This window comes from Ornithodoros turicata, chromosome 6 (assembly GCF_037126465.1).
Source record: "Ornithodoros turicata isolate Travis chromosome 6, ASM3712646v1, whole genome shotgun sequence".
Lineage (NCBI taxonomy): Eukaryota > Metazoa > Arthropoda > Arachnida > Ixodida > Argasidae > Ornithodoros > Ornithodoros turicata.
In genome coordinates this window covers 595,371-610,519 of record NC_088206.1, presented here as the reverse complement: position 1 = coordinate 610,519, position 15,149 = coordinate 595,371, and the positions used below count along the sequence as shown (strand labels likewise).

The window sequence follows — 15,149 nt, the reverse complement described above, 5'->3', positions numbered from 1 at the left end:
AACGCTTCGAGGCACTTTCATCACTGGCCGGAGAACCTCGCATGACGTTCGTGTCAAGTTCTCGCTAGCATCACTAGGGCTCGGGACACGCGGACCTATCCTAAAAATGCACGCCTGTAAAACTTGAAACAATTCGGATATATCCGAAAAGCTCCACGAGAAAAGTTATTCCCTGATAAATAGTTTACTGGTTCGATTCCCTTTTTTACTCAAGATTGTCTCGACAAGGAAGGGTAGCTCTCTTGACCCAATGTTCCTACACCTAACAATGCGCCAAGCATCCGTGTAATGCATCCTTGGCACCTCCATATTGGAGTCACTGAATAGGTTACATCACTTAGTGATTGCATGTACTCGGTATGATGACATTTTCCAGGTCTGCTGGAAACAAAGTCCGGGGGTTACCTTTCCCTTTTTCTATACAAATCATTCTTTCCTTGCTCTTCAAAGTGGACAAGGGAACACGGTGGATATGTGGTGGCGTTAGTGGAATCGTTTGCGGACAACGAGGACGATGTACGAGAGCGCAGCCTATACGCGGCATAAAAATTGTCTCTTGAAAGGGCAACTAGTTGATGGAACGCAAGCGAAATCGTAGGAATATCTAAATTTGTTTCGATGACTATGTCCAGAAGGGTGAAACAGTTAATGCAGCCGGTTTTCCCAAGACTTTCCAGACGAATGTCGGCACAGTTCCCCCTGAAGTCGGCCCAGGACGCATACTAACCCCTTCCTGCTGTCCTCTCTCCATCTGTACGCCGCTCATAGCCACAGCTGCTTCGCGGTGCTAACACACACACACAAAGTTAATGCAGCATACTACTGTAGCTCGCTCTGCCAGTTAAAGGAAAGCAGAATCACTGTGCTCTTTGGTGCACTGCCAAACACGTACAAAATGCGGTAGCAGACAGGTTTGCGTGCGGCACAAGGGTAAACGCGACCATAAGTTGTCATGGGCCTCGTGCACAAACGTAGCACAGGAAGCAGCAGCGCACATTTACGTTCGCCTTCGGCAAGTGTCACTGCATCGGCAGCAACAGCGGTGCGCTCTTCATTGCGATGGTCAGCTTTGTTCGTGGTCGAGACTTCCAGCGCCTGTATTTTCTGGTTCCTTCTTTGTCCTCGTTGCGTTCAGTATGTACCAACGTGCCCAACTTTCCGCGTTAATCGAGACTTCCCCCGAGAAGTCACCTATACTGCAATGGCGACGCCACGTTGTGCGACCCGACGCTTCCGCTTTTCGGGCACATCTGCCTTCCACGTCTTCTGCCTACATATGGTCGAGAGTAAGGGCTGCACGCTTTGCCGCACACCGTTTCCTGGCATTCTCGCCGTATGTGTCGCTCACGCCCATTTTCTTTGACGCGAACGCATCTGCGTCACCCGCAGCAACGGCGACACATCTCCGAACTCCAAAATCGCGCCAAGGCTACGCAGCACGTCGCCTACCCTGTAACACCGTGGCATCCATGATGCCAGACGACGTTGACGACGTGAAGCGCGATTTGCAGACACTATAGGAGGTTTAGCACGTCGGAAGCACTGTACCAAAAACGCACGATAACGGGACATGTCAAAGCAAAGCTCAGCCAATTGAAACAAATCAGCTACCTGGCTTATCATGTTTTCGATACGTTATCGTAAATGCCTTGTAATCTGCCAAATCTCCCCACTGAGCCGAAACGTTTCTGCCTACCGGGTATTCCCACCATCGAGTTTATCTGGCCAGATGTCGACAGAGGAGAGCGATGGAGGAAGGCACGCACCAACGAGATATTGCGGAAGAAATGCCAAGGAGCATCCGGATGACGCACGAAAGTGGCCAAGTTGCACAAAAACGGGACTGAGGACGGCGCTGAACGCAGCGCAGCTATAGCAGGCGCAGTTTCTCTTCGGTGAAATTAGGAGTACACGAGAAGACATGACGTCGATCACGTGCACCCAACAAGCTATGACACGCCGCCCCTGTCGCCCTCGCGTCGTGCGGATACCCGGTTTTTCGAGGCGGAGGGAGAGTGCGTATCGTGAGAGTGAAAGGGACCCTCTCCGTCGCCAATCAGCGTTACGCGACACGGCTACATCGATGCCACAAAAGTGCGTGAACTACGAACGTCAGTCATGTTCGCAACGCCGTCGTTAGTTGGAGCCTGAGTTCGGGTGCATTTCGAATACAGTTACAACGAAGACAATGGTACTCCCATGTGAAACTCGTCGATCGTTATTAAGGGAACAGACAGTGTGTTTTGCAGCTTGGAACTTCGTTACAGTATATCAGCAAACGCAACGCAGTGGGGTCTCTATGCATAATGAATGTGTGTCACACTTCTGGATCAGTACGATGTTTCAGTCAATATCTGTTTTTGCCAAACGTAGCCTTAGTTCTTTTGGAATAACGACAAAACAATAACCGTGCCATGGTCGTGGAAACCAGTCTAAGTATATGGTAGCCAGGGCTGGCCAAAAGGCTCGCCACAGGGGAAGTCTCGTGATTGGCCGACCGCATCATAACTCATTTTCATTGGTCGTAAGCCTCATAGGCCCAGTGTTGTCTAAATTATCGGAAGCTGCTGGGCACACGTTTGACACAAGTCTCAGTAGGGTGCCTGAATACTAGCTCCCTCTGTATGTTCAGAGGGAGCTAGTATTCAGGCACCTCCAGGTTCAGATTTTGTAAGCACCCTCAAGGGGTCGCTTGTGGCAATATCGTCAACCGTAACCGCGAACCCTCGTCTTGAGGTCATGTGACCTTGTTTATGTTCCGTTTTCGCGCTGGCCGACCTTTCCCTGTCAGCATAAAATCATTAGATGAATGTATTTTGCTGGTGTAAGCTGCACGGTGCTTTTTACGCAGCGTAGTAGTGTGTTCATGCGAATTATCAGTGTATCCATGACATCGGCTGAACGAATCTTAGCACCGGCGTCTTTATCACATCGTTCTCAACGGCGAGCAGTGCGAGGTCACGTCCAGAAGCTTACCTGTTTAACTGCAAAAATATTGCATAAAGCTTATTGCTACACATCAAAGGTTGTGTCTGTGATTCGCTCAGGTCTTATTTACTCTAGATGGCGTCGACGTCGTGCCCACTTCATATGGTGTTGTCGTTCCGGAATATGTTTGCGGGCGACGCTTGAAGTAACATGAAAAATTACTTAGACGCCTCCATGCAGGTTGTGCATTGGAGTTGATGCCTTATAAAGACTAAGCTTAGCTTGTAGCCACAACGCCTTGAATGCGATAAAAACTTCCGTGTTGATACGGGGAAGCACCATAACCTCGTAAAAATGCTTGAGAAGAATAGCGGTGCAACTACATAGTTTGAAGCGAACTGTGTTAAGTTATCGCAACTGACGCCCTGAAGCAGTACAACCAGTAGCGTAGCCAGAAAAATATTTCGGGTTCTATGGGGCATCATCGCGACGCCGAGCGTTTTTTTCTAGCTCTCGTTGATGCGCGATATTCGGCGAAAATCTGCGCGCGCCCGTCAAAACTTCGTCGCACGGACGCGCGCGAATCGCGAACAAAATCGCTCTTTGCGTCCTTGGCAACTCCATGTTGGAGTCACTGAACAGAGTACCCTATGACTCCACTCGACATGATATTTTCCAGGTGTACATGGAAAAAGTCCAGGGGTTTCCTTTTCTTTTTACAATGAATTATGCTTTCCTTACTTAAAGTGGACAAGGAAACGCCGTTGACGCATGTGGTGGAGCCAGTGGAATCGCTGGCGGACACCGAAGACGATGCGCGAGAACGCGGCCTATGCGCGGCATAGAAATTGTCTTCTTGAAAGGACTGCTCGTTGATGGAACAAAAGCGGAACCTTAAGAAATACCTAGATTTGTTTTTATGACTATCCCGAGACAGACAACAGTAAAACAGTCAATGCAGCATACTTCTGTAGTTACTCTCCCGGTTAAAGGAGGTTTTGAAGTCACGGTCTCTGTGGCTTAAAGGGACCGTGAAGTGAATCGTAAACCTATAGAAGCTGTGTGCTTTGCCGATAGCTTGTAACTTGGACGCTTTAGATACGTATAATAGCTCTTCTGTACATTGAGTATTTTTTAGCAATCTAACTTCAAAGATTGCTGCGCCAAGCAAAATCTGTGAACTCCAACACGCTGCAATACTGAACCGACTCGCGCGCCATGTATTGAGAAGGCGAGCACTTAGTCTAGCCATGTGTCAGGTCGTGGTCCGCCGCAATTTGTGCTTCGAACAGTTTGTGCATCCCGGAACACTAGAACGCAAACCAGACATCCGTAGAAATTGCCCGGATGCGAGGTTTTGCGATACCGAGCGACTTTCACTGCTTTCACCTTCTGGTCACTACTGACGCCGGGACGGAGATGAGGAGAGGGAATGTCAGCAGACCATTCTTACAGGTTACAGTATTTTAAACCGGACTTCTCAAGCGTCTTTCCTCGAAACAGGTCTAATAGTAACGAACCATTTCAATGTCCGCGTCTCCCATAGCGGCGGAATGTCGAACGTCGCGTTTTCATGCCAGGAATCATTACAAGCGTGCGGTAAACCTGAAAGAGTGAACGCGCATTACGGGATTATCACTACAGAGCATTGTCAAGTCTCGGCGTCCGCGTAACCTTGAATTGGATTATTTCACGTCATCTAACATTGCGGCGGGCTGGAGGTGGCTGCACATCCCCCGGAATAGGTCAACTAACCTGTCTCGAATGCGTTACGTAGCACTTCAACGTCACGTGGTACCTGTTCGCAAATCCGGGATTGGCTCCCACTGTTTTCCTCGGCGAACGTAGAAGGTCGCCACCGTCCAGCCTCCGGAAATGCTCTCAAAATTAATTGGTACGACGTGTATGAAGAACAGAGCGCAGATGATTTGTGTATCTCCTCACAAAACCAAGTTCCTTATGCCTGTATCTTAAAACATGCAGGTTATATTTCATTTTAAAGTCTCTTTAAGTAATTCTGTACGGCCTAGACTTTGGAATTTGAAAGCCTTGCCGCACCTTTTGCTCAAGTTCGCGTATTCGTTCCTGTGTGGCGCAACCTGTCCGTACATATGATTCTGCTCAGCGGTCACGTGATGACTTCTTTGTTTGCATCAGTGTTGAACGAAAAGGCCTCGCCTGTCAGTTCTCAGGTAGATTTCCCACGACGCTTTCTCCACGCTGAAGCGACATTTCCACCTTTGGTGATCCCCACTATTGGCATGATTGCGCTTCTCCTGGCATGGATGTTCGTGGCAGCTATCCATACTGCTCTTTGCAGCCCATTAGCCCATTTCACAGCCCTGACACCGCATCGTCTTTCAACGCCCCTCGCCGACATCCCACAACCTCAGTCTGCAGGATTCCCGCAGAAACTAGCGCTCTATGACGATGCCGTTGCAATCTGCTACGCGAAACGAACTGCTGGCGTACAGTACACCATGTTCTGGGAAAAAGGAAATGAACAGATAATGCCAACTGCTCGTATCAAAATATCGAACCCGTCAGACGCTTCCACCACTTTGAGCATATCGCGAATCCAACCATCTGACATGGGCAATTATACCTGCGTTGTGTCCAATTCCCGTGGACGCCAAAACGTAGCAGTGCCCCTTTATGTGACAGGTAGGTCAAGTTACAGCTTGTATCTTGCTTGCATGATTGTGTTCATGTTTAAAGGGCGCCGCCTTGAAACATACTATCAAGACGCACTTCCATTTTTCTATGAATTATCTCGAATTTTGATGTTGAACTGCGTCTTTCTTTGCGGTACATAATATGGAATTCTGTGCCGCATCGACGAAATTGGAAGTACTGCAATTCAATATGCGCTCATATTGTCGAAGCTATATCGCAATGAATATGGTGGCGTTGTAAAGATAACAGTTCTATGTTAATGCACGCGTTACCAGCAATGCCGCAGGGGTATGTTCCGCAATTGAGGCCACGAATGTCATCAGTCGCCCAACGATCACAGCGGGTGTCCCTGAAACACAAATGACGTGTCAAACGGGTCGTCTTCACGGGCTCTAACGTACTGGGACGGAATCTAGCGAAACAGGTCGTCTCTAGGACAAGTAGCAGCGCGACAAAACTGCATGATATCTCCGCTGCTGTCGGCGGGTTGTCGTGCGGCAGTGGTGACGTCATGAGCCAGCCAATGACCGTGTAGTCACACGAGTCAGTTCTCTCACGCTCAGCCAGCGGGGAACGTCACCGCTCTTTGGTGCACGTCACCGGCGCTTTTCGCCTCGTCATTATTTTCTGGTCTCGGGAGCGGCAGTCGGAGGCAGCTAGAGATTCTGTCCTCCCGGTACAGATTCCGAAGACTGACGGCGTCTGCTGCCGGCAGAAGGAGAAGATGACGCGGCGGACCTGGACCTGGACATTTATTCCATCAGGATTACACTGCATGTGTACTATACAACGGCATTCACTGTACTGGGCCAATTCAGAATTGGAACGATGCTTGGCTTTCCCCTGAAAGAGGTGCGACACACATAGCATAATGTTGTATATAAAAGTAGGATATGCAAGCAAGCTGGTGATATTATGAAGATGGCGTCATTCCTTGAGATTGACGAAGGACATAGGGGCGTACGAGAAATAACGGGTCAAGTTACTTACAGTTAAGTTATCCTTAATCTCATGGAATGTCATCATCTTTACACATATAATATCTGCCACCGCAGCAGCTTCGGAGCAATTATGCAATGCATAGATGGATGCCTCCAATGCAGTGTTGCATAGGATGTTTTTTGTCTGTGTGAGGTGAAACAAACACGGAATATAAAGTATGAACTTTATGAAAGGTGATATTTCTTTTGGTGGACAAACCTTGACTACACATAATCGTTCGCGTGTACCTTCCCAATACTCCTCATGGAATGTCATCATCTTCACACATATAATATCTGCCACCGCAGCAGCTTCGGAGCAATTATGCAATGCATAGATGGATGCCTCCAATGCAGTGTTGCATAGGATGTTTTTTGTCTGTGTGAGGTGAAACAAACACGGAATATAAAGTATGAACTTTATGAAAGGTGATATTTCTTTTGGTGGACAAACCTTGACTACACATAATCGTTCGCGTGTACCTTCCCAATACTCCTCATGGAATGTCATCATCTTCACACATATAATATCTGCCACCGCAGCAGCTTCGGAGCAATTATGCAATGCATAGATGGATGCCTCCAATGCAGTGTTGCATAGGATGTTTTTTGTCTGTGTGAGGTGAAACAAACACGGAATATAAAGTATGAACTTTATGAAAGGTGATATTTCTTTTGGTGGACAAACCTTGACTACACATAATCGTTCGCGTGTACCTTCCCAATACATGTAATGCAGTATATTATATATAGATCGTAATTGGAAGCTACTCTTCCAACCGGAAGGGAAATAAAATTGATCGAATTGAATTAATTATTGCATACCTATAGCCAGATATCGCGGCGTCATCGTCAGTCAATCACTTGCCGGCACGCTATCGCGCATATTGGTGTTTAGCTTCGAGATAGGCTTCTCTAATTTAGGGAGAATAAAATCAAGTGTCTCAACGTCCACTCTCAAAATACCGATAGGTGTTTGGGTCATCCACACGAAGATATGGGTTGTTTTGCATTCGATGGCGCTTCTTCGGTATCCATTCCTTTGGTCATATCTTGTCTCGGTTTTTCATGTGACTGCACTCCGCATCCACGAGGAGCGCAAGTGCAATCATTTTTCTCTTTCATCCTACGCTAGACATAAAGGAGATGCAACCGCGAAAACAGAAGGGATCAGAAAAGTCACGGCCGAATTGATTCGTGTGAATGCTAGAAGACGAGCGGACGTCTTCAGGCGCGTAGAAAAAGTTATAGACCGTGCGCGTTCAGAACACAACGTGTTGCTGATTTCGTCCTGTTGCGTGGTCGATATCCCATAGATTGGGATGTTGAAGAAGCCCGAACTGGCAAAGTCTAAGATGGCACCGCCTGCAATACGTGGGGGAACTATATAGCGAACAAATTTCAACTAACCTTGGTCTCACTACAGCCCGATATAGCTCTTTATCATGAGCATAAAGTAACTCACGCCGTCTATCTGTGTGCGAATGCAGCATGCGAGAAGTCGTGACGTGCATTTTTTCGTACATGAGTTAATGTCCGTACTTCTGGTGTGACCACCATTATTTTTGTTCTCGACATCGTGGGAGTTCAATGAGTGTCAAGGTTGCCAACGAGCGTTTCTTTCTACGAGCGGAATGTTGTATTGTAAAAACACTACACAGGAACAAGCACAGATGAAGGGTACAAACAAATACGTAATACAGCACAATGCGTACGCACGCATTAATAAATAATTCTTACTGACTCTATAATGTTAAAACGTCTACTCTCTACGCACTAACTAGTGCCATTAACAACAAAAAATATGTATTAGACACTAAGGATTGTTTCTGAAGCTTTTGTCGCAGCTGAGCTTTTTTTTTCTAAAGCGGGCCCTGCTCCCTGGTGCAACGGAATGATAGAGGAGTAGTCCTGACGAACTTCTAACCTAACTTCTGTTTCTCAAGCTCAATTTTGTATGAGGAACTCGATTTCCAGGACAAGTGTTATTTTCTTTTTCGGAAGATGTTTAAGTAGTAGTAACCACCAAGTAGCCAACCAAAATGTTTAGTAGCCACAAGGACACGAAATTAGCAGTTTTTTGTCGGAAAGTGGCAACACTGAGCAGCGTCCTGCTGTTTCGAAGCATCGTTACTAGGTGGCGATAGTCACCCGCGTACGGCAGACGTGGTCACGTGGTTTGGACTATTCCGGCCGTCACAATTTACTCCGGGCCCCGCTGTGAACGCGGTAGTTCCTCATTGACACATTTCAAAACCTCGCTGGCTTTTCCATTATGGGGATTGTAACTTTCGTGGCTGCCTGTATCTTCTTTCTTGGCCCAGCCGTAGTTGGCAGCGTACCCGGTAAGGTTTTCTTCGTCACAATAGTCTGAGCGCATCTGTAAGACCCAAAAGCATTTTCAGGGGTTGCTGTACCACAGAGTACGGGATTCTCACGAGGCCTTTCGTTGGGTGACGATGCAGCAGCCACGTGTACTATCAAGAAGGTACCGGGGGAAAGTTATCGGCTGTTCTGGGAACGGAACAGCAGGGCAATTGTCAACGAGCCGCGAATTTCCTTTTGGAAGCCATCTGAAGCCAGCGTTACGCTAAGCCTAACTGGACTTCGCCCTTCGGACGTTGGCAACTATACCTGCGTTGCTGAAGGCCCCAAAAGAAGGGAAATCATCGTTGTTCCTCTTGTAATAGTAGGTAATGTCAGCGTTTTCTGTGGTTTGACACGTTGACCAGCCACAATGCACGTGTGCCGCGTAGGACAGGGATGGTTCTATGGTCACCTCTCTCCTCCTTTAGAAAAGGGGGAAGTTGGCGAAATATGGGTGCAACGGTCTCGGATGCGATCACTCTGCTCCAACGATGGCGCCAATGCGCCGACACTATTTTCTTTTTGATTGGCTCCAGTACCTGACGTCACAACGCTCGAAGCTGATTGGCTTCAGAACACCAAACTCTTATAATTGGCTTCAAGCACTGATGTCACATCGCACAGCACTGATTATAGGAAGCTAATTTCAGCTGGAGGATTCGTCTACTTGCTCTCCCGTCCGACCGTTGTGTGCACGGACGCAGCTTATGCACGTGCCTCTATCCGTCTTCGCTAAAGTATTAGAATTCGATGGAGGACGGCCAGTAATGCCATAGAGAAAGGGATGCGGAAAACACACAAAAGAGTGCACGGACAGCTGCTCGGCGTAAGCCATCATTCTTCCTTTCGATTTCACCAGCATAAAAGGTAAGTGAATTATAGATGCACATCACTTTCTCAAAGAGTAAGCCTATAATCTGTATCTTTGTATTTTTACAAGCGTTGCAACGGCTGTTACGTGAACTGGACAGAAAGTCAGGGAAGTACAAGTGCACAAAACAAGCGCTGACTGACAACTGTTTATTTCCAGACGTGCCAGAAACGGAAGGATGTGATACAAAGGGGGAAGGAAAATGTTCATGAAACTGTCAAACAATCACTGTACCCGCTCGTTGTGTTTCTTCCCTGTCCCTGTGTCCCGTTCACGTAGTTGCCGTTCGGCCCACACTGGCCCAAAGCAAATCATTGTTCCATTATAATCTGAAGCTCCCGTGTGTTTAAGAATGCCATAATTGGTGTTAACGCTTGGAATACGTTTTGCTGCACATGCACTTCTGCTTTTCGCAACTTTGTCGTCGCTCACCTGCCTCTAACCTCCGCGTCAGAATGTGTGTTGTTCTGTGTTCTAACGTTCTGTTCATTTTTGGTACATAGGAAAGTAGCATGGGTCATCTATCCCCTGATGGTTCTGAGTTTCATGAGTTGTGCAATCAGCGTCTCTTAACGACTGTACATCTCGAGCTAGGATCCGCTTGAGGAGGAAAGGATGCCCGACAATTCCTCTACTATATGTGAGCAAGGTACGCTTTACCCCAAAATACAGCAGTAGTGTTGACGACAAAGGATAAACATGGGCTTGCCTCCACTGCCTTGCCTGTACACGCTTGCCTCGGACACGTAGAAGAATAATTCTTTTTCCCTCAGTATTCTGGCATGCAGTACAATGCGTCCATGATGTAATGAACCGCGTCCATTAAAACGTCCCAGCCCCTTTAATACTGTCGTGGACGCCTGTAAAAACATCCAGGACAGATGCGATAGCCGGGCGCATCGTCGCAGTCAGCAAACGACTTTATGGGTCACCTTTATAATGAAATCTACCCTATCCTGCGACTGGCACTGCCAGTATGGATGGGCTTCGAGCAATTATCCGTGACCTGATTCGCGAGGAGAGCTGTCTGTCGCTCTTTCACGAGGCGACGTATCGGCACGTAATCCCTCCACAACGACCATCCAGGCATTGGTGTAACATGACATAGATGCAGTTCTACAGGCGCAGCCTTTGCCTCGCCCAACTTATGCTCAAGTGTTCCTTCCTCTGCTTGCACAGATCATTCGCCACAGCGTCGTCTATACCTATACCGACGTCCTCCGAGCGTCCGTCTCCGCTCCCACGCCACTGTACTTGCAAGCCACCGCTGCAGAGGCCAGCCGTCTCGAGGCAACAAATTGTTTTTATTGCGGAATCCGTGGACATATCGCCCGGTTTGGTCGCAGACATCCGTGGACAACTATTGTAACGTCGATTTTCATGACGTACCAACCTGGAGAAGCCCAGCACGTGAAGGCAGCGGGCACCTTGAGCCACAGTCAAATGCTTATCGCGCCAGAAGATCCCCATAACCGCACAGACGCCGTTTTGTTTGGAGGTACTCTTGTCGTTCTCCAACGCGTACCTCCCTACACCAACGATCGCCGCCCCCGCCGGAAAACTAGCAGCCGCGGTTCAAGGAAGTCGGACTACGATATTGTCAGAGACTGAAACGCGTCCGCATTCTCCCCATAATGTTATGACTGTTGCTTCAGCGGACGTGTAATTCATGCTTTGGTGGATACCGTTGCTGATTTCTCTGTTCTGTTCCTGGATTTGTGCAGGGAGCTACGCAAAGTGACCACTCCTTCACCGAGCCCCTAATGAGGACTGCCGCCAGCGAACCTATTTTGCCTGTTGCAGTGTACACAGCCCGATTTACAATTGAAGGCATCTTTTTCCCGGCTGAATTTGTTGTTCTTTCGTCTTGTTACGACTTCCTGCGCGATAATTCTGCAACCGTCAACTGTGCTGGCCACGAGATGTTTTTATCAGACACGTCGACTTACAACGATATTGTTCCACCTCCTACGTTACCGAAACTCTGCGTAGTCAAGGACATTGTCCGAGTGTTTCGTACGCTTTCCTACGGGTCTTCCGACGGCAAATAATTGAAAGCAAATTGCAGTTCTCTTGCCCATAAAAGGGCTCATGGCACCCTTCTGTATTGGCCATTCTGAAGATTGCTTCGTGTACATCTCAGTCATAACGGCCTCGGAGTAACCAGTGCTTATGCCTTATGGATTTGTAATACCCACGTCTACCACACTGCCGTCAACAGAGATCTTTGCTGCTCTCGGAGTTGGCTGTGAGGTATCCGGGCACGGTTCCCTGACCGACGCCGATATTACGCTACTAGGCAAAACGATCTCTCCCCTGTTGATGGACGGCCAACGGTCGCAACTTTTCGATCGCCTCAACAAGTATGCTTCACGTTTCGACCTCCCGAAGTCACCTTGTTGCGCGCTGTGCTGGGCACCGCATCGGTACCGGTACTACTCGTCCACTTCGGCAGAGACCGTACCGCGTTTCCATATACGAACGCAGTATCATTGAAAAGGAAGTCCAGGACATGTTGTCCCGCCAAATCGTAAGCCCATCCGTAAGCCCTTGGTCATCCCCAGTAGGCTTGCTCACGATTCATTCGAGGCTGCATTCGATTTTGTGTCCACTACAGGTTATTAAACAAAGCCACGCGCTAGGATGTACACGCCATGCCTCGCATAGATGACGTGTTCGACGGCATCCAAGGTGCCAGTTATTTCTCCTCCCTTGATCTTAAATCGGGCTAATGGCAGATACCCATGGCTGAGGAAGGCATTGAGAACACTGCATTTAGTACGCCCGACAGTCTATACGAATTCACTATCATGCCTTTCGGCGACCTCCGAAAGGGTGATGGGTTCCGTCTTGCGGGACCTTCGCTGGAACGTCTGTTTATGTTACCTCGACTACATTGTCATCTATTCTCCGAGCTTCGACGAACACTCGACTCACAGCAGTCTTCTACTGCTTCGCTTCGGCCGGCCTGCAACTGAACAAGAAAAAATGTCACTTGAGTTGCCGACAGATTAAAGTGCTCGACCATATAGTGTCTCACAATGGCATTTCGCCCGATCCTGACAAGATGCGTGGGGTTTCAGCATTCCCGAAGCCTACAAACGTAAAAGAGCTCGCTTTGTTGTACTATGTTCCTACGTTCGCCGGTTTCTTCGTGGATTTGCTGACCTGGATGCTCCGCTCATGTCCGACTTTCGACTGGTCCTCGGACTGCGAGCAGGTGTCCACTAGCCTGGAGACTCTCATGACGGCGGCCCCCAGTTCCCTATCACTTCAATCAGTCTCTTCCGACAGAGATACATACCGACGTCAGTGGACATAGTCTCTCGAGGGCATCTCCATCCCTGGCCACCGTGGGTACGCCCCCTTTGAACGAGTAAGCATTGACTTCTTTGGCTCTTTGCGAGCCACGAAGCGCACGAACCGGTGGGCTATAGTACCCATGTGGAGACTGTACCCCTTCTGCATTGCTCTTTTGAAGAATTCGCTACGTTTTTCATAGATAACACACTGCCGCTCCATGGAGCTCCACGATATCTTATCGCCGATCGCGGCCGCCCGTTTTTGGCGAAGCTGCTTCAGGACAATATTACCTACTTCATGTGCTGTGGTAAACACTCCGTCAGCAGAATAACGCCTTGGCCGACATGCTCTCTTTCCGCGTATCCTCCGCGCAAACAAACTGGGATTGGCTCTTACATTTCGTGACTTTCGCGTACAACACCGCTGTGCAGTCGACCACCCAGCCCATTCATCTAATTTATGGGCCTGATCCTTCTTGCACGATCGACACCATTTCTGCCTACACCCCCGACACTCACGATAACCTGCCGTTGGCAGAAGAATGTCATTAAATAGTCCGATCTTGAACGCTCGTTAGTTCGTTAGTGCAGCCAGCTCTAAGAGAACAATACTATTGCGTACGCTTGAATTCCAACTAAATAGCTGGATTTTATTAGGTGTATTAATTTTCTTCTTTGTGCGTGTTTTATGTGACAAGTGGGCCAGCATTGTTAGCCAATAGTCCATTAGTTGGGGAATATACTACAGGGATGCTACGGTAGTGCTATAAATATATATTTTTTCCTGTCGTGTAGTTTTTGTAACTGTTATTGGCATCAGCAACCACACTGCTATATAGCAGCTCCAGTGCACAACCTCGTACCTCAAATGTGTACTCTTCTGCTTCAGGTCCTTGGGCACAAATTACTGGCTGATCTGCAACAAGCAGTGCTACAGAATGTGTCTTCAGTGATGGGGTGTTTTGAACCTTAATAGGATTATATTGGATTTAATCCTGCAGTCAGTTGTGGTGGAAATAAAAGGAAGCACATAACAGTTGACATAGTTGTATGACCAATGTCATTTCACGTCGAGTAGCTTGAATGCCACAGTAGATAATGTTACCTGATGCACTTGTAGAAATTCCATGTACGGCTCGCGTCAAAGTTAACTTGAACACCGCTCCAGCCAGCGAAGTGGGAAGGGAGCCACCCTGGTGGCAGCGCCTAGCAGAAAGCAACGCCTTCATAACGAGGGTCAAAAACACCCTCCGCCGTTATTTCCACGAAGCACCACCAGGGTCCGCAGGCCGGAATGGCCTTAAGTTAACTCCGATGCGAGCTGTACTCCATGACAGCCACCAGTGTCTGTATAGCACTCGGGATTCTTCTTCTTGTATTGTAACGCATTTCATATTGCCCTAACGCATTCAGGATGATTTTACGAATTTCCTTATTGTTTGCGATGATTATATTTTTCGATTACGATGCACGGGTTATCTTTTGTAACAGTGCCTGTCGAGAACCTGGTTAGCTCTAATAAATTTGCACTCTATGTACGTTCACTCGTTTTCGTTTTTATTTTCCAATTTGGAAACACCATATTTTGCGAGCTGTGACAGAAACAACACTGATGGTGGCACAGGGACTCACTGACTGACTGACGGTGGGACAGGCGAAAGCACACGGCGAATGGAAAGGACGAGAGCGCAGCGTTTCTGCGCATGCGCATTTGGTTCACGACAGCACGCGCGTTTTGGCGACGCCAGAACACTACATGTGTAATGTTCATTCTCAGCGACCACGTGGTCTCGGTGGCGGCCATTTTGCCCGGACAATTGCCAAAGCTACACCTTCCAGCCGCTGTTTGCGTCTGCCCCCGCCAGCCTGCTCTATCGTCCACAGATTTACACAAACGACAAACAGCCCGGTTGGACCCGCGTTTCGAGATAACTACTCGGCTCTCTTGCGGATGCGCCAACATACGTTGCCATGTGGCTCCTCACTTGCTTTCCGTGGCTTCGGTGCACGAACCTAACCCAGACT

General features: G+C 48.3%; 1 protein-coding gene and 2 long non-coding RNA genes across 19 annotated transcripts in view; 2 read left to right on the top strand and 1 right to left on the bottom strand.

The window, feature by feature from the left end:
- Positions 1-15,149, top strand: part of LOC135398749 (cell adhesion molecule DSCAM-like) — a 104,467-nt gene that overhangs the window by 49,390 nt on the left and 39,928 nt on the right. Inside the window, exons 1-2 of one of the 14 annotated variants that reach the window (XM_064630155.1) lie at positions 8,785-8,929; positions 8,990-9,277. The exons of 12 other annotated variants lie outside the window; for them this stretch is intronic. In XM_064630155.1, coding sequence (XP_064486225.1) covers positions 8,860-8,929; positions 8,990-9,277 — 358 coding nt within the window. In that variant the 5' untranslated portion in view covers positions 8,785-8,859. Of the gene's footprint in view, positions 1-5,024; positions 5,593-8,784; positions 8,930-8,989; positions 9,278-15,149 lie in introns of those variants that run through there. One more of the 14 variants, XM_064630152.1, reaches the window with a different exon arrangement.
- Positions 1-15,149, bottom strand: part of LOC135398753 (uncharacterized) — a 58,240-nt gene that overhangs the window by 34,200 nt on the left and 8,891 nt on the right. The window lies entirely within an intron of this gene.
- LOC135398752 (uncharacterized) lies at positions 9,483-14,662 on the top strand. Of its 2 annotated transcripts, XR_010424131.1 has the most exons (3): positions 9,483-9,818; positions 10,326-10,471; positions 14,014-14,662. It is a non-coding gene; the product is annotated as an uncharacterized LOC135398752 (long non-coding RNA). The 2 variants fall into 2 exon arrangements; XR_010424130.1 differs by having other exon boundaries at positions 9,483-10,471.